The sequence below is a fragment of the Megalobrama amblycephala genome, linkage group LG13, assembly GCF_018812025.1.
Source record: "Megalobrama amblycephala isolate DHTTF-2021 linkage group LG13, ASM1881202v1, whole genome shotgun sequence".
Classification (NCBI taxonomy): domain Eukaryota; kingdom Metazoa; phylum Chordata; class Actinopteri; order Cypriniformes; family Xenocyprididae; genus Megalobrama; species Megalobrama amblycephala.
Window position 1 is genome coordinate 17,238,145 of NC_063056.1, and position 19,773 is coordinate 17,257,917.

The 19,773-nt window shown below is 37.9% G+C and overlaps 1 protein-coding gene across 6 annotated transcripts in view; it reads right to left on the reverse strand.

Annotated features, from left to right (window-relative positions):
- col14a1a (collagen, type XIV, alpha 1a) overlaps positions 1-19,773 on the reverse strand; it is a 168,931-nt gene that overhangs the window by 16,333 nt on the left and 132,825 nt on the right. For 5 of the 6 annotated variants that reach the window (XM_048152204.1, XM_048152198.1, XM_048152199.1 and 2 more), the window contains 10 exons: positions 18,287-18,445; positions 17,493-17,570; positions 16,511-16,597; positions 13,638-13,691; positions 13,155-13,199; positions 12,944-13,039; positions 12,777-12,830; positions 6,003-6,056; positions 2,173-2,226; positions 1,750-1,821 (listed from right to left, as the gene is read on the reverse strand). In XM_048152204.1, coding sequence (XP_048008161.1) covers positions 1,750-1,821; positions 2,173-2,226; positions 6,003-6,056; positions 12,777-12,830; positions 12,944-13,039; positions 13,155-13,199; positions 13,638-13,691; positions 16,511-16,597; positions 17,493-17,570; positions 18,287-18,445 — 753 coding nt within the window. The remainder of the gene's footprint in view (positions 1-1,749; positions 1,822-2,172; positions 2,227-6,002; positions 6,057-12,776; positions 12,831-12,943; positions 13,040-13,154; positions 13,200-13,637; positions 13,692-16,510; positions 16,598-17,492; positions 17,571-18,286; positions 18,446-19,773) is intronic. The other variant, XM_048152200.1, reaches the window with a different exon arrangement.

Genomic DNA, 19,773 nt, shown 5'->3' on the forward strand with positions numbered 1-19,773 from the left:
CAGGTGTCACTCAGCAGGAAACTAACAGCGGCTGATGTTAATTCAGATCACTGAATCCCTCATGTGCTTCTCACATACAAATGAGAAATAAATATTTCAGTCAGAGGCTCTGTGTAAACAATACCTGAGGTTTCTCAGTTTGTTGGTCTCTCTCTGACTGGTCAGACTGTATACGTTGTACGTTTTTCAATAAGGATATACAGTATCTCACGTGGAGCTGTCCGCTAAATGATTTCTAGGCATAAATAAAATGACCCCTTAAATCATAATAAATACTGTAGATCAATTTCTAGCTTCTACACTTATGATTTTTAAATGGAAAATCCTCCTGCTGAAAAGATCAGGCTAGTCCATTCTGGTGAGTGCAGGTTTGGTGTTACTCCAGCTCAATGATGTCCAATCGTGCTCCTGGAGGGCCACTATTCTGCAGAATTTAGCTCCAATCATAATTAAACACACAAGCTAATCAATATTTCAGGATTACTAGAAACTTCCAGGCAAGTGTGCTGGGGCAGGTTGGAGCTAAACTCAGTGGGACATTGGCCCAACAGGAGTGGAATTGGACACCCCTCCTCTACAGTAGGGAGCAGTAGGGAGAGTAGGGCGCAAACTCTCCCTACTGTCTGGCAAAACAACATAAGCAGCCTACAAGACACGTCACAGCAAAAAACACGTGACGCTTCTGACGAAGGCTACAGGAAGTAGCCGAAACTAGTCGAGCAGGCAAACAAAACGTTCCTGTCTATCTAAAAGAAACTATAATACAGTACTTAAAGTATTGTCTTAATCAGGTTAACATTGGAATATTGTTGTCCATGTAAATGCACTGATTGCTTGCTCAATGTTTAAATAGTCTGGATCAGGATTTCCTGGTTTCCTCTGAAACCCTCCACCTCCCCCAGTTCCACCTGTCTAGATCTGCTACGGGATTTATTTATGTCTATTTATGCAGCAGCAGCATATCTTACATGCTCACAGCAGTGTGTCTGTGCATCTAATGGCAGTAGCAAGTCTATACTTCCATACTAGTCCACCAAGACCAAATACATTATTATTGCCATATCCATCAACGTGCTAAAACTAGTCTGAGAGTTGTCATTATTGTAATATACTATTAAATGATGGCATATGATGAAAACATTACTGGCATTCCTAATATAAAATAAAAAAAAATAACATTTTCAAGGCATAACATAATGTGCAAAATCAACATATGTAAGACAGTATGAGAGAAGGCAACACAGTCATGGTGAAAGTTCTGTCAAGTGGCCTGAAACCGTCTTGGCCTGGCCCTGGACCAGCTGGCCATCCTTATTGTTGAGCCCTGCCAAAGTAGGCTTTCTGGTTAAACTAGTGGAGAAGCCTAATAAGAACACCAGCACCAGAACATACTGGTCACAACCATGCTGGTCATTTTTAGCAAGTATATTCAATATCAGTTGAGTGGGGAACCAAAGGACCAATTTACTTGACTTCATGTTCTCATATTGTTTTTTATTGTTTTTTGGTCTCCCTTCTTTTCGTCTTTGGGTAGTCTGGTACCTCAGTGAGAATAATGGTCGAATCTGACAATCAAGATAATGACTCAGTGGCAGGACAGTCTGCAAGAATTCAGTGTTCCCTCTACTAAACTCCACAAAACCACATTTATAGAACTGAGCCGAATAATATCAATAAGCTGAAGAAACCTGAGGACATGACCAGCAGTTTACAACATTCTGAGTTTAGTTTGTATAATGCAATACTCACAGGTAGCCCCTGATCACCAATTTGCCCTGGTGGTCCACTTGATCCTGGAGCCCCAGGAGCACCAGGGCCGCCCTAAAATAAGATATTGAAAGGACAAAAGTTAATGACCAATTCTCAGAAATACAAAGAGTCTAGTGCAGGGGTACAAAAGTCAGTTCCTAGAGGTACAGTTTAGTTTAGTTCCAACCCTGAGACACATACATTATCAAATAAGCCTGAAGGACTTGATTAGCTGGATCAGGAGTGTTAAATTAGGGTTGAAGCTAACCCATTTTGCCTTGAAAAACCAGCACAAAAGTTAGATGAATTACCTGATCCTGGATAGCAAAACATGGGATTTCCAAATGCAAATCATTCTGATTCAGATTAAATTTTCTGAACAATTGGGCTTTGCTGGTCTAGTGATTTTTTTATGTTACATACCATTGGTCCTGGAGGGCCCAGTCGTCCCTGGGGTCCATCTTTCCCTGGTAGACCCTAAAAATAAAGTATTTCTGATCATCATTATGCTTTGTTTAAAATAAAAATTTGTAGAATATCAATATATCTTCTTTTAGCACAGATTATGAACAGTAAAACGCAGAAGTCACAATTCTTAAGGAAATCTAAAACAAAGAAGAAGGAAAGAATCCTGGGAACACCCCTGTTGTGATTCACAAGCAAATGACTGTCAAACTCACAAGATGAATCAGTCTGAATCAGCCTGACAAAACTCACTCAATCCATCAATGACTCACTAAATGAACAGCATGTGTTCAACTCTGGCTGACCTCTGTACATTCACATCATGAACCTCTTTTGGAACAGTTCAACAGCCAGCGATTCCAATGCAAAAGACCTGATCCACAAACAGCAAAGTAACACAAGAACAGGTGGAAATGAAGGAGTAGAACGAACTTGAACATCCATTGCACTACTGTTTTAATGTAGAATGCTGGGATGCACCTAAAGTACCTAGTAGGGGAAAGAGACTCAAAAACAACAACAACTTACTGTCGGATCTGTCTGCATAAATTATATAATACGGTTCTGGCTGCTGTTTTTTAGCCAGTGATCCAACTCAGTCTAAGTGTTCTTCCACTCAACATGCTTCACTGCCTTAAATATCAGGCTCTTTTGGGAAACAGTCCAGTGGAGGGAAGGGAAAACAATGTAACATTTAAAACGCCTCAAGTGTAGCATGCTTTTGGAGTACCACACTTCAAGAGTGTAAAGCCTCAGAACAGTTCTGGTGCACGCAACATATGCAGTCCCATATGAGTGCTTCAGAGGTCACAGAAGATTTTCGGTGTGTGTGTGTGTGTGTGTGTGTGTGTGTGTCGAGGTGGATAAGAACCTGCCTCAAGAGATTCCAAACTTTTGAACGGTAGTGTATTCAACAAATATAATAAGAACAAATCTAGTTAAAAATGATCACGGCATGTTTTCACCAAATGAACACAAGAATGATTTAATCATTTTCATTTATATTCTCCAATATAACAGTAAACTTTAAATAGATTCCCGGAAATGAATCGAACTTATCATCTCATATTGAAACATTTGTGTGATATTCACAGTGTTGCTTCATTTTATATTGCCAGCAAAATAATTACAAATACATTGTGAATATTCAATACCATGCTTTGTACAATTGTTCTAGTGTCTCCGTGAAGTGTATTCGTAGGTGAAAATCCCAGAAGTATCCAGTAATTTCTTCTGTACTTCATTTTGAACCACTTACAGATGACAACTCATTAGTTAACCTTGGAACAATAATAATATTCTTTACAAATGTTCTTTTTTTAGAGATTATCATAAGTTCAAAGCCAAACATCTGCTTTCTTTGTTAAACTGTCATAGTGAGTTACAGTGAACGAAACCACAGCAGATTTATCCCTCAACCTGCTTTAAATCAGCTCTGTAAGCAGCAGTGTGGTCTAAACACCTCCATTTGTGCTGCTTATTTTTCTTTTCTGATGCAAACTGACAGACTTATTCAAACATTTTCACTCAGGCTGCCCATTACTAAACAGAGATGGCAAACTCGCGCTCTCTCACCAAGACATTAACATTTAATTACACTACACGGCTTTGGGAATGGTAATCGAATAACCACCTCATGCATATTTTTCATTACAGTTCACAGAATGAGTCTACTGTTCCTATGTCTCCAGTGGCGTTTAATCTGTATAGACTACTATTCATTTCTCCTAGAAATGGCAATATTAAAGTTTAAACACCTCTTTATTTGTGACAACACATGCGGCACGAAACACCCAGACTCGGAGGAAGCAATTATATTTCACGTGTTACACGTGAGCTCATACCGAAATCACCTCAAGAATCTGTGAATCACAGGTGTGATTCTGTAATGTCAAATAAGGCTTTGCTCACAAGTTGCTTAATTTGGTTTGGAGACGAGGTACAAAATCAATAAGGAAAACAAACACGTTCAGCGTTTATTATGACAGTCTAGAGGGACAGATCTGATTAGTTCAGGTTGTGGTGTTATTGACTAGCAGTCCTGTAAATTGAATCTGTGAGTCGGGGACTCCTTCAGTGTAATCAGATTTGTTCAGACAAAGAAGAACACCTAAGCTTCATTTGAAGAGTTGCCCATGTGGAATCATTCTTACATGGACTGAAAAGTGTGTTTACCTACTCTCACTTGGGCCCTCAAAGTTAAAATTTGCATTACGTGTGCTTTAAAGAGTTAATCATGCATTAATTATTAAAAAAATTGTGCTTTAAAAAAATTATGAATTCACGCAATTTAACAATTCATGCCCCCTGACCAACTGCCTCTAGTGTTCATTTCAGCTGGAAACTGCAGTGATTTGTATGTATTGCTACTTTTCTTTTCTTTTTTTAAAACGTAAGCATGTTTTTTTTCAATGAGCCTGTGTTGCAAATGCAGCTATTCATGCAGGATGGGCCACAAAAAGAATGGGAAAGAATGCAGGGATTTCAATATGCGGGTTTAAAAGTTGAACTGCTTTTGATTTGACACAGATGCTCAAACAGTGAGATGCAACTAATGTCTCGGTATGACTGTTTATTAAAAAACAAAAACAAACAAAATTAAATAAAACAAAAATATCTAAGAACAATAAAATAATTATAATTATAATAATACTAAATTGAGATGAATCACAAACGATTATCTAAATAATTTTAAATTTAATTTAAATCTGTAATACTTAAAATGTTGATACCATAAAGTTCTGGCAACCACAGCTGCCAGTTTTTTACTGTAAATTTCGCAGATTTTGTGTGTGTGTGTGTGTGTGTGTGTGTGTAAAAGCTAAAAGTAAAACTAAAATAATAATAAAAAAACTAGATTAGTCATGTACAATTATCAAAATTCAATTATCAATTATCAAAAATTTGTATGTTATTTTTACATAAAGTGTGGTTCTACCACACATGCATTTTATTTACGTTTCCATACTGAAACAAACAGTCAAACCAACATTTATTCAGACACCTTGAACATATCATTTATTAATACAGTTTATTCACTATAGTTTAAAAAATGGTAATAAAATCACCTTAATTATGTCAGAAAACACTTGAGCAAAACATGGTCAGGTCAAAGTGTCTGAATAATTTTTGGTCTCAAATTTGTATCAATTTTACTAGTAGTCCACTGTATGAAGAATTTTTGTATATAATATGTCACAGTTTACATTATTTTGCTGTCCTCACTTACTATAGTGTCCTGCACCCACTAGTAAAAATATATAAAAAATATAAAAAATGTCTCAATTTTTGGTTCGGCTGTACAATTTTGACATATTGACAGCACTAACGTTGTTTACATTCAAACAACTTTACAAATGTGTACAAATCCTTATTTGTGAATATTAAAATTGTGGCATTAATATTTAGATTGTATTGTATTTGGTTGTCGTATCAATTACATTATGTTTTCAGTTGCATTTATTAAACTCATTTTACTCATCTATTTAATATGAAATGATAACATTTCGCTTTGTTCTGTGTGACTTCGGCTGCAAACTCATTTCGAAGGATTGCATAATGTTAATGTTAAACAAGACTACACTTTAAAACCTTAAAATAAATAACATTTCTGTAATTGTTTAACCATTACTTATCAATTTTTTTTTTTTTTTTTTTTTTTGGCGTGGGTTAGAAAAAGGCGTTTTCTCAGTATAAAAAATCATTTGTAATTGTACAACTTTTTTTCCAACAATTTTTTCCCCCACATCATAAAGTATAGTTTGAATTGAGTTACAAAAGTTGCTTACTCTTTGTCCTGGAGGTCCATCTCGCCCTGGTCCTCCACTGGCACCTGGTACACCCTGAAAGTAAATAAACAAGACTTCTTAATCAATGACAGACATAGATTTTCACAAAATGTTTGGCCTTTGCTGAGTAGTAAATGTTCAGCCCTGTTGTTTCACATGGCCGTCATCGGCAATTCGGCATACACAGAATGTCTTCCATTCTCACCGGCTATGGTATTGACATTATCTAAGTGCTCAAATCTCAGAGTTGAGGAGGTAATCGAAAGTGAGGACAGTTTGTGTGGTCTGAGTCATTGTGATTTGAAGAGCTGCCCTGCTATGATATCTTAGATAAAAATAACAAACTGTAGCCTAATCCTTGAAGATCTGGAACACTCTCTTGTGGAACACAAAAGAAGATATTTTGAATTTTTTTGTCCATACAATTAAAATGAGGTCCAGTCAAGTCAAGTCACCTTTATTTATATAATGCTTTTTACAATGTAGATTGTGTCAAAGTAGCTTTACATTGATAACTGGTACATTATTTTGGCTGCACAGCAGCTCTTAAAGAATAGTGTCAATGCAGGCAGATCAAAGCACTATTGAATATCAAATGTCAAGTCAAATGTCAAGTGTCCCCAACTAAGCAAGCCAAAGGCGACAGCGACAGCGGTCCAGTGTTGTTTTGGACCCCATTGACTTTCATTGCAAGGACAAAAACATGAATGAATGAAACATGATGAAAGATTCTTTTGTGTTCCACATATGAAATACAGTTTTGGAATTACATGAGGGTGAACTATCCTTTAAAGCACTGAAATTACAAAAAGCATTATGACACAGTTTGAAATGTCTACCCCAGTACATCACTGCTTCCACAGATTAACATTTTCAATCTTTCAGTTGAGCATTTCTCTGCTTCACTTGCATCACTCTTTTAACAATCCCACAATCCCCAGCCGCTCAGCTCCTATAGAGTATGAAGTGAAAATGCTTGTTCATCTCTAGGTGGACAGGTAAAAATACACTGTTTTAGATGAATCAGCCTCCCTCTTCGTAATGATACAATATCTCATTGCTTCAGCTACAATATTACAAATCAAGACGTTCAACTCAACATCACCCCATATATCAGCACCACACACGCACTGTCGCAAAGGCTTAAATGGGCTTCGTTTCATCACGAGTGGACTCGTAATTCTGAAACTATGTGTGAGGGCACTTCTAACAGTATTACTGGGCTCTCAGCGCCAGCGGCAGAGACATACTGAGAAGAAGATGCGGCACATGATATGGAGGACTGGCAACCAGCAGCCAATAAATATAATTCACAGGCTGACAGGATAGATTAGCCCTGAGTGAGAACTGCAGGTGTCTCTGCTGCAGTATGGCAAAGACCACTTCCTCCATACTGCCAACATAACTCTGAAAGAACTCAATACCTGGTGCTAATGGAAGCAAGGGTGCGGATGGCCCCTCTGCTTAAAGGAGGATATCCATCTCAAGCCAAGACGTCTTTAAGGCTAAGGAACATATGTGTGTGTATTTGTACTTTGTCCACTGGAAAAGCCAGGATGTTCTTTTCATCACCATAGAGAACTCCAGGAGATTTTTCTTGAGTGCTTGTCACTGGCTTCACATCAAACAGTCATTCCTCAACAAATGGAACTGTCACTGGGAATGTTTTAGAAGCCTTTTGGTGACACTTTTTGCAGAAAACTAAACACCAGCACTTGTCGCAGAAAAGGGAGAAATTTAACAAGCTTCTGAAAGAGGCTTTGGAAGCATAAAAGTGTTAGACATCTGCTTGAGGCAGAAGTATGTATTCAATCCTGCCTGCTTACAACTGTCTTTTGAGTTTAGGCACATTAGATTCTTCCTAAAAATAACATTGTCAAATGACAATTTCCATGTCATTTATGATGAGGCAGTGGTGTGTGGTGGATTGGAATAAGTAGGCAGATTCGCTTGTCTGGGTTTAGTTTAGGGATGTGCACGAGTACTCGAGTTATGTTTTAATTAAAATATGGACACCCCTCGCTCCTACTGATGAGTCGTTCAAGAACAATTCATTCAATTTGAATGAATCTTTGGTAACACTTTATTTTAGGGTCTTTTAACTAGTTGCTTATTAACATGTTATACTAATAGCATGTTAGCACATTACTAGAACATTTTGTATTTATTAGTACTTATTAAGCACATATTAATGCCTTATTCTGCATGACCTTATTCTACATTCTTAAATACCAAAACTTAACAATTACCTTACTAACTTACTACTATTAATAAGCAGTAAATTAGGAGTTTATTGAGGGAAAACTTGTAGTTAATAGTTTATATGTGTTCCCTATACTAAAGTGTTATCGAATCTTTAATATGACTCTGGAACATCGAGTTGTATATATTTACAAAATACATTTAAGTTGGTCAGTAAAAACAGTGGAAAACTTTTATTTTACTTGTGTCAGTTAAAAAAAAAAAAGGTTTGAGAGAATTAACAAATCACAGATTTGTTTTATATATATATATATATATATATATATATATATATATATATATATATATATATATATATATATATATATATATATATATATATATATATATATATATAAAAGATTTGATGGCTGCAACACACTCCAAAAATGTTGGGACAGAGGCAAAATAAAAGTGAAAAGATTATAGAATATCCGAGTTAAACTCTTTTGAAACAGTCCACAATTAGCAAGTGAATTGGTAATCGGTGAGGGTTATTTTAATTGGGTGTAAAAGGAGCTTCTCTGTCTTTGCAAGCAAAGATGGGTCATGGCTGGCTCATCACTTTGTGCCAAATTTTATGAGGAAATTGTCAAACTATTCAAAATTCACATTTCTCAATGCAAGATTGCAAAGAATTTAGGTCTTTCACAATCTAAAATAATATTGTGAAAAGATTCAGGGAATCCAGAGAAAACTCAAGTCTGTGAGAACCTAACTTTTGAGCACTCAGATGAGGATCATGCTACCATGTTAAATATAGACACATGAGCTTAGGAGTACTTTGGAAAACCTTTTTCACTTAACACAGTCTGACGCTGCATCAAGAAATGCAATTCGAATCTCTGTTACACAAGGAGAAAGCTAGTACATTGATTCTATGCAGAGATGCTGTTGAGTTCTCTGGGCTTGAGCTCATCTCAGATGGTTTAAGACAGTGGAAATGTGTGTTGTGGTCAGATGAGTCCACGGTTCAGCTTGTTTTTGGAAAAAAACAGACATCGAGTTCTCAGTCCCAAAGATGAAAGTGACCATCCAGATTTTCATCAGCGACAGGTGCAAAAGCAAACATCTGTCATGGTATGGGGGTGCATCAGTGCAAACGGCATGAGTGACTCGCATATATATGAAGGTACCGTTGATGTGATGGCGTATATTGGAATTGTACAGAGACATCTTTCCTGGGAAGCAAGACAATGCCAGGCCTCATTCTGCACATGCTAGTGGTTTCTTAGACACTTCTTAGTGCTTGACTGCCTTCTTGCAGTCTAGATCTGTCTGCTATTGAAAATGTTTGGCCCATCATGAAAAGGAGAATCAGACAACGATGACCAAGAAATGTTGAGAAGCTGTCTTATATCAGGTAAGATTGGGTAAAAATTCCATTTGCAAAACTGCAACATTTAGTATTATCAAATCCCAAATGATTAAAAAGTGTAATTAAAAGAAAAGTGGATGTAACACAGTGGTAAACATGGCTCTGTCCCAAATTTTGGAGTGTGTTGCATCCATCAAAATCAAAATGTGTTTATATTTACAAAATGCAATCAAGTTGTTCAGTGAAAACATTGGAAATCTTTTCTTTGTACTTTTGTCAGTTAAATAAAGGTTGAAGAAAATTATCAAATCACAGATTCTTGATTTTATTGCATTTTACAAAATGTCCCAACTTTTCTGGGAATAGTGTTGTAACAGACATAGCCTGGAGCAATTAATTAATCATTTCTGTTTGTCATAATTTGGCTTTGGTTGCATTATAGTTTTTTTCTTATTTGAAATATGATCAACGTTGCATAAGTTGATGTGTTGGGGAATTTGGCTATTAACATGTAACATTTCACTTATATTATGCTGAAATGAATAAAATGACTCAAAAACAAATTTGTTCATTTTGATGGTCGGTAGGATTTTAAAATGTTTTTAAAAGAAGTCTCTTACAATCACCAAGGCTGCATTTCTGAATTGATTTGATTAAAAATACAGTAAAAATGGCAATACTGTAATTTGTTTTCTGTGAAGGGAAAGCTGCAAAAGAATTTGAAAAAGAAATCTTTTGTAACATTAAAAATGTATTTACTGTCAAATTTGATCAATTTAATTCACACCAAACTTTTGAACAGCAGTGTAAATTAAAAATGAAAACTCTTCAAGTCCCATTTGATGTTTGCACAAACGTTTCCCAGTTAAAGCCACATGGAACAACATATTACCTTACATTTGGGACAAGCAACAAAAAAACAATACTATAATATTAATACTGAAAATTTTAATTAATTAAATTTAAATTCATGAAGTTGCAGGTGTGAGAATGCACCTTTAAATTTAACCAAGCTGAATTGTTGATTATAGAACAAGTGTCAGATAATCGTTTTAAGCTCATTTCTAATTTGTTCATCCACTTTCATCAGGTTCACCCATTTTTGTGGATCTGCGCATTATCAGATCAGAAGGGTGATCAACCAATCAAAGCGACATGGAGGCACTGCCTAATCTCACATAACTTTTCACCTGCATTTACTAGTTACTATATTTACCAGTTACACTCTCATATTTATACTTTAGGACCTCAATGAAAATACAATGGGAAAGGAAAAATAAGTTGATTTTAAATTTCATGGCATCAACACATCTCAAAAAAGTTGGGACAAGGCCATGTTTACCACTGTGTGGCATCCCCTCTTCTTTTTATAACAGTCTGCAAATGTCTGGGGACAGAGGAGACAAGTTGCTCAAGTTTAGGAATAGGAATGTTGTCCCATTCTTGTCTAATACAGGCTTCTAGTTGCTCAACTGTCTTCTTTGTCGTATCTTCCTCTTTATGATGCGCCAAATGTTTTCTATGGGTGAAAGATCTGGACTGCAGGCTGGCCATTTCAGTACCCGGATCCTTCTTCTACGCAGCCATGATGTTGTAATTGATGCAGTATGTGGTCTGGCATTGTCATGCTGGAAAATGCAAGGTCTTCCCTGAAAGAGACGACGTCTGGATGGGAGCATATGTTGTTCTAGAACTTGGATATACCTTTCAGCATTGATGGTGCCTTTCCAGATGTGTAAGCTTCCTATGCCACACGCACTCATACAACCCCATACCATCAGAGATGCAGGCTTCTGATCTGAGCGCTGATAACAACTTGAGTTGTCCTTGTCCTCTTTAGTCCAGATGACATGGCCTCCCAGTTTTCCAAAAAGAACTTCAAATTTTGATTCATCTGACCACAGAACAGTTTTCCACTTTGCCACAGTCCATTTTAAATGAGCCTTGCCTGATTTCCATTACAGTAGCATTCCTGTATTTGATGCAGTGCCGTCTAAGGGCCCGAAGATCACAGGCATCCAGTATGGTTTTCTGGCCTTGACCCTTACACACAGAGATTGTTCCAGATTATCTGAATCTTTGGATGATATTATGCACTGTAGATGATGATAACTTCAAACTCTTTGCATTTTTTCTCTGAGAAACTCCTTTCTGATAATGCTCCACTATTTTTCGCCACAGCACTGGGGGAATCGGTGATCCTCTGCCCGTCTTGACTTCTGAGAGACACTGCCACTCTGAGAGGCTCTTTTTATACCCAATCATGTTGCCAATTGACCTAATAAGTTGCAAATTGGTCCTCCAGCTGTTCCTTATATGTACATTTAACTTTTCCGGCCTCTTATTGCTAATTGTCCCAACTTTTTTGGAATGTGTAGCTCTCATGAAATCCAAAATGAGCCAATATTTGGCATGACATTTCAAAATGTCTCACTTTCAACATTTGATATGTTATCTATATTCTATTGTAAATAAAATATAAGTTTATGAGATTTGTAAATTATTGCATTCCTTTTTTATTCACAATTTGTACAGTGTCCCAACTTTTTTGGAATCGGGTTTGTACTTACATACTATTGTTCAAATTTCAAAATAGTTGAGCAATTTTATTTTTGTACTGACTTTATTTTTGTACTGACTTTAGAGAATTCTTCTTTAAGAGCCAAAACATCACATAATTAAGCTAATCAATGTATAAGTTATAAAAAACAACACAACTTGAATTTAGTAATGAGTTAAAACATGGTTAGTGCTACACTGATCAGATTTATATTCTGAAGGCGAGAAATTCAAAAAGTCATTTCTAATAAATCACATACAGTGTTTCCTCCAGACAGCTTCAAATGTTTGTGATTATTTCACAGAAGCATATCTCAATTCTAACACTTCTCCCTAGCAGACTTCCTGCGCTAACAAGCAAGTCTACAAGCTGAGTTCAGGAGAGTTGAGTAATTCATAAAGACACTAGTTGATTCAATTAGGCATCCAACTGAATGACATTATCTATATTTGTATGTTCTCTTTTCTAAGCCAATTTTCTCAAATTCAAGATAAGCAGCACATACAGACACATACACACGCAGACACTCAAGGCACTGTGATAATTATAACTCTCTAACGGAGGGGATGGGGTTAGCTAATGAGAGACCGTGTGGGTGTTATAAAGCTGTCGTGAGTTCTGATGAGACAGGCAGGCGATATATTTTTTTCCATACCTGAGGACCTGGCAGACCTATTTCACCCTTCTCTCCTTTCTCTCCTGGAGCCCCCTGAGGAGAAAGGAATTGAAAAAGCAAAAAAAGCAAAATGAATACAAAGAACGAAACAAACTCTGCGTAACAATCCCAGTAGTCAGTAGAAATGAAGGACCCTGGAAACTTACCGGTGCCCCCTGAATGGACAGTCCATTTGGCCCCTGAGGACCCGGTGGCCCCTGTGGTCCTGAAGGTCCCATCTCGCCAGGTGGCCCTTGAGGCCCCTTGAACATAAAGTTAGGACATTATCTTAATAAACATAACCTCATTATAAAATCATCATGGTTTCATTGCCGGGTTTATTTTCCACAATATAATTACGTAACGTTTCAGGCCTACCACCAGCCGGGCTGCTGAAACAAAGTGTGAATGCCCTGCAGTCTCCTTCTCCATCAGGGATGCAATAATCAAGGAAGCAAAAGACACTCGTCACAGTCTAGCTTGTGACAAACTTCTTAGCGATGGTCATTTAAACCAAGTTTACATAAAACTTTAGAGCGTGAAATGAAATTATGTCTGCCCCAGCATGGCTTTATTTGGACTAGAGCTTGATGCATTCTATGCATGGACACACACATCTGGAGGGACATTACTGTAGAGGAAACTACAGCTGGACGAAGGGACACAAATAAACAAAGCAAGCTCTTAGAAAAACCTGAGCGAGAGAGCGAGATTTACTCACTCGCAACTTCCAAAAACAACATGGAGGCACATGCATTGTATACATTTCCACATTTTGAGCTGTTGTCTATTTGGCAAAAGATTGGACAACTCTGGGTGGCCCTGCATATGAGATACTGTGGAAGCATATGTGTACTTTACCGTCAAGCCTGGCTCCCCCCGATCTCCTCTTGAACCTCTGATACCAGGACCGCCCTGGGAGTCAGACACACACAATTAAATAAACACAAATTGAAAGACTCAGGATAAGCAAATACTTTTTCTTAATGACCAGAGCTTGGGTACGTGTTAAGACAGCAATTTAAAACACTGTCTCTAGCCCCTTCCAAAGCATACCCTTACGGAACAATACTATATGGGAATATACTGCAAAATATAATACGATAACTGCATAATAAATTTCCATATATGGCAAACTAGTGCTTATATTTTTCAATATACTTCAATATATGCATTGCCCATGTATGGTACATAACATACATAACATTTTTAGAAATGAAGACAAAAATAGTATTACTATGATTTCTTAAAACGTTCTCTATGAAGGCAGTTCACAAGGTTTTGCTCCACACCTATCGTCTATGTATTAAACCAAACTAATTGCTTTATCAAAATGTTTTAAACACGCAAAATTGGATAGCTCAAAATATCAGTGAAATTGAATCTGCCTGTAGTTCACCTGGTTCAAACAACATCCCACCTGCTTATGACCCTCATAAACTCTTGCCCTCACTGCTGCGGGTAACCACTAGTAATTTAACCCTGTTTGCACGTCTTCCTTTTCCTGTGTTTACTTTAATTGCATCCCCAGTGGCAACGGCTGCAATAAGGTAGCTCTTATCACTGAAGGCTATGGTCAAATTTGATTCATGAGCTTGCTCAAAACACACTTAACAAAACTGGTGATGGTGGAAGCCGAGAATACAGCATAAATATTCATTAGAAAGATGCACGTGATCACTTAACAGGACACGTAATCATAGGAAAGACTTCAGAACATATGACAGTAATATTAATATCAAGATGCAGGAATAATATATACAAAACTGAAATGCAATCGTTTTCCTTGCAACCACCTCTTGGTCATGGAAATGGGCTTGTATGGATGAAGGAATCTATAAACGCAGACAGGACAGGAGTGGACTAATCGGTTTTGATAAATCGATCTCCCCGTAATGACTTTCTCAAAAGAACTGCTGTTTATAAACCATGGCCTTTTCGAAGCCTAAGAAATACATTTTCCCTCAGGGTGCATAAGATGCTGCCTTCCAAATGAGCTCATTTATTTGTTCCCGCCATATTGAGTTCAACCTGCAGCACGGGCTGAATTGAGCAATCTAATGCTGGGTCTTTTTCTTAATATCTTACATAGTCTTTCCATTTCATTTTATATCTCTAATCTCTTTATGCTCCTTCTTAACACGTTCTGTGTTTTTCGCTAAATAGGTGTGGTGTGGTTAAGGCCTAAGGCACAAGGAACAAGCCATGAACCATTATCGTTGTGAGAAAGACACTAAACCTTGAAATGTTCCTGGAGACTATTCATTGTCATGTAAAACAAAAGCAATAGCAAATTTGTATGTCAGCTAGCTTTAATGCAAAAGTATGATAGCGAGTTTAAGCTAAAGTTTGTCACCTAGCTTTTACGTTAGAGTATGATAGCAAGCTTGTCAGCTAAAGTATTTCAGCTAGCTTTTATGATAAAGTATGATAGCAAATTTGTCAGTTAGATTTTATGCTAGAGGATTAGAGTGAGTTTTTCAAGTAAAGTATGTTAGCTAGCTTTAAGGCTAAAGTAAGATAGTGAGTTTGTCAGCTAATATGTCAGATGGCTTCTATGATAAAGTATGATAGCAAGTTTGTCAGCTAGCTTATATGCTAGAGTATTAGAGTGAGTTTTTCAAGTAAAGTATGTTAGCTAGCATTAGGGTAAAGTACGATAGCGAGTTTGTCAGCTAAAATATGTCAGCTAACTTTTATGTTAGAGTATGATAGTGAGCTTGTCAGCTAAATTTCAGCTAGCTTTTATGATAAAGTATGATAGCAAGTTTGTCAGCTAGCTTTTATGCTAGAGTATTAGAGTGAGTTTTTCAAGTAAAGTATGTCACCTAGCTTTTATGTTAGAGTATGATAGCGAGTTTGTCAGCTAAATTATTTCAGCTAGCTTTATGATAAAGTATATTATAGCAATGTTTGTCAGCTATCATTTATGCTGGAGTATTAGAGTGAGTTTTTCAGGTAAAATATATTAGCTAGCTTTAAGGCTAAAGTAAGATAGTGAGTTTGTCAGCTAAAATATGTCAGTTAGCTTTTACGTTAGAGTATGATAGCGAGCTTGTCAGCTAAAGTATTTCAGCTAGCTTTTATGATAAAGTATGATAGCAAATTTGTCAGTTAGATTTTATGCTAGAGTATTAGAGTGAGTTTTTCAAGTAAAGCATATGTCAGCTAGCTTTAGGCTAAAGTAAGATAGCAAGTTTGTCAGCTACTGTAGCTTTTATGTTAGAGGGTGAGAGCAAGTTTGTCAACTAGAGTAGCCCTGTCAGCTAGCTTTCATTCTAAAAATGAAGAACTAGATTTTGGGAAATTTTGGGATCGACTTTGTAAGTCTTTTTTTTTGCACAAATATCTCAGATTTTGATATATTTTCAGATGTAACACTAATAGAAAATAGAATGTCAGCCCCTTACAATTTATGAAATTTATATTCATATTGATTCTAGTTCTATAATATAATATTCACTAACCTGATAGCAAATCATTATATTGTAAAATCAGACAAGAAATGTTACTTTATTATCTCAATATATATACATACATTTTTTGTCCTGTGAGTCATATTTTTGGGCAAAAACTAACAACAACTGTCATCTCTGTAGCCCCTGTAGCTCATTTCTAATCAGTTAAACTGATTATGTTACAACCCTGTGTTATAAATCTCCCCGGTCCTCACTCTGTGATCTAGTTTAGTACCACTGTTCTTAGGTTGGGAGTACATAAACCAGTGGTTTTACCGGTGGTCCCGAGGGTCCAGGTGGCCCTTTGCTGTCCTGAGCACAGGTGCAGGCATGGGGCATGGCAGGACAGTCCTCTTCTACTCTCTGAGGGAATCACAAACAAAACAACATGTCAAACAACATTTCAAACACCGGATTATTTCCTCTCTAGGAATCTAACAGAACTTTATTTGTCCAAGTCAACCATGGGTGTCTGTTCAATTCCCTTAAGTCATTAATTCGCAAGCGCACAAACACAGCAAGTGATCTGGAGATATTGTTCTTCCTATTCATGGAGGACCAAGTCTGTTTGTCTGCTACAAGACTACATAATTGAATTATTTGTAGAGTGGTCATGGATCTTTAAAGTTAGGGACAATTGCCAGAAAGGCCGATTTAAGATAACTTAAGAGAACATTGTGTCAGGATTATAGAAGTAGACAAAAAGAGACAGAAAAAGTGATATCACTGAGGTATCAGACGAATGACTATACTGATATCTTCAATACTGGTAGTACATAAAACTATTATATATGACTATTTTTATGGTAGCAGAGAACCATAATAAATAGTTATAACCAATTAGTTTTTCACTGTAATTTAACAGAATATTATTTACAGTGCACTATCAGTCTGAAGATTTTGAGGCAAAGAGGATAAATTCCTGGATCTGGACTTAGTGGTTTTAATCCACGCTTATATAAGTCTTTATTTTAATAAGCCAAAACTGCAGTGTCAGTGCACATATATCAACAGCATTAGCACTAATTAATGCGTTAATAATCAATTCAAAGTGAACCTCAGCCATGTGGGTATTAAGTACTTCAATATATTTAAATTTCACATCCTCAAGATGTTTGGGGTTAATATTTCCTGGCTTTCACTGGTGACATAATTGCAGAATTGTAGCTTAATGTAAGCTGATTAAATTGTGGCTTGTACAGTTTTCTGATCATATAAAACGGATATATTGAATAATATGCCATTTGGTCGCTCTTACCAAGCCTGGGAGCTCACAGCACTTATCCCGACTGGCCCATGATATACTGCAGACTATGTCAAACATCTGGAGCTGAAACTGTGGACAGGATCATACAAACACACACACAAACAGAGCATATATACAAGGCTGGTGAACTGTAATCACTTATTTTGCAATGAATTCAATTGTCATGCATTATAAATCTTATCAACACAACCATTTTATGAAGTCTAAACAAATTATGGGGGCTCACTGTTGCAAATGAACGAAATCTAAATAAGCAGAAACTTTTTGCGTTTACTAACAGCGGTGCTTGAGATGCGTCTGATTATTTGTTTGGGCTGAATGACTGATTCTAATAGTTTTTAAACTTTTGCTCCAAATAATTCACATTACAACCCCCACCAGCATAATTACAGAGACAATTAGTCTCATCAGTTGTGCCGGCACCCTCGAAGGAGAATAAAATCAGACGCACTCCTACACAATTACACATAATGATCCACACATTCTGATGGAAAAACCAAAAACGCATAAAGTCTGTATTTACTATCTTGAACTGAGTGCCCATGCTTTGAATTCCACATCCTAATCATTATAAGGGTGAATCTGAGAGACATTTGTGCCTTCAAGCCTCAGAGATTCAGATCATCTCTAATAATTATCAGACTCCAAACAAAGATTCCTCAGAAATATTCCCGCACTTGTATACTGAGTTCTTTGTGTCTGTATGAAACAAAAGCTTGTCCTGTTATGGGATTTAATGGGTGATTCTTTTAGGCTTAGGCAAGACTCGAGGCTGAATGTCTTACCGGTGCGGAGTTCTCTCTGCTTCCACGTGAGCGGACCATGCGTCCCAGAACCTCCACTCCATCAATGGTGATGTTACCTGCGGCATTGATGGATTTCTCTCCAACCGTTTTGCAGTCGATCACCACTTTAGCCGCGGTTTTGCTGATGGCCACATGAAGCTAGGCGAGATAAAAAAGGAATATGGAATGATTAATGACTATTAGGGAGGCATTGATATAGAAATCTTAGCTGGTATTGATAGACGATAATTATTTAAGCAATATGGTGAATATAGTAACAGCATAAGGCATTGATGATTAAAAAGGGTTTATTTTGGCTTTTAACATTACAGTGACATACATTGTACATTCTTAATCACTATGTATCATTCATCTTGAAACATCATGTAAACATCAAAAAGCTGATCATTATCAATGCTCTTCAGGTGTTACGTGCTGGTGGCTTAGAAAACTCACGACGAAGATAATAGTAGAAAACACAGTCTTTAATCCAACAGGAGGACATAACGGGTTACACCAACAATGACAGACAAGGACTGAACAGAACAGGCAGTATAAATTCAAGGGTAAATGAGGGAACTAAACAGGAACAGTGGAGGAAGATTAACTAATCAGGGACTAACAAGGACAGGTGCAGACATAACCGAACTGAGGTAAACAGAACATACACGTGACATTACGCCACCCTCGGAAAGACGCTTCCTCGCGCCGTAAAAAGAAAGTCTATGAAGAGGAGAGGGTGGAGGCTTCGGTGGAGGGCATGGAGTTGGTGACGGACAGGAGCCTGAAGGGATTGGCCACGGGCACCATGTTAGAGTTGACGGTGGGAGGAGCCAGGGTGGAGTCCTGACTGCAGGGGTGGACAGAACCCTGGGACCGATTAGCGGAGGCGGAACCATGGTGAGTGGAGGCACCAGCGGAATGTAGCGGCTGACGGATCTAGGCAACATCGCAGGACTGGAAGCCTGGCGCTAAGCTGCTGGCTCGCGGGACCGAGGCGATGACGGGGACTCGGATGATCGAGGAGCCTGATGACACTGTAGGGGTGCAGGGTTCAGGCGCAGCTTTAACCCCGGAAGTGCGTCGGAGGCAGACCTGGAATGGTGAGTGAGCCCAGCGGAGCATCCTGACAGACGGGCCACAGAGGCGAAGAGGGAGCGGTGAGCCAAGGCGATGGTGACGGGCTGACAGGTCGAGGTGGAGATGTGGGCCTGGAGGCCGAATTGGAGGCGGGAACTCTGCCTCAAGCCAAGCCAGTGGAGGTGAAGCCAGAGGCGAGAAAGATGAGCAGCACGGAGTGAGCAGCGGGGACAGAGCCGAGGAGCTTGACGACACCAGTGGTATCAACGGATCCTGGGGACTGGCCGTGACCAGTGATGGAGACGGGATCAGGAAATCAGAAAGGGAAACAGGCAGAAGATCTCTGGACGGGACCGGAGCATCCAAATAGCTGGACGAGACCGGCAAAGATGAGGAGGATTCGAGGG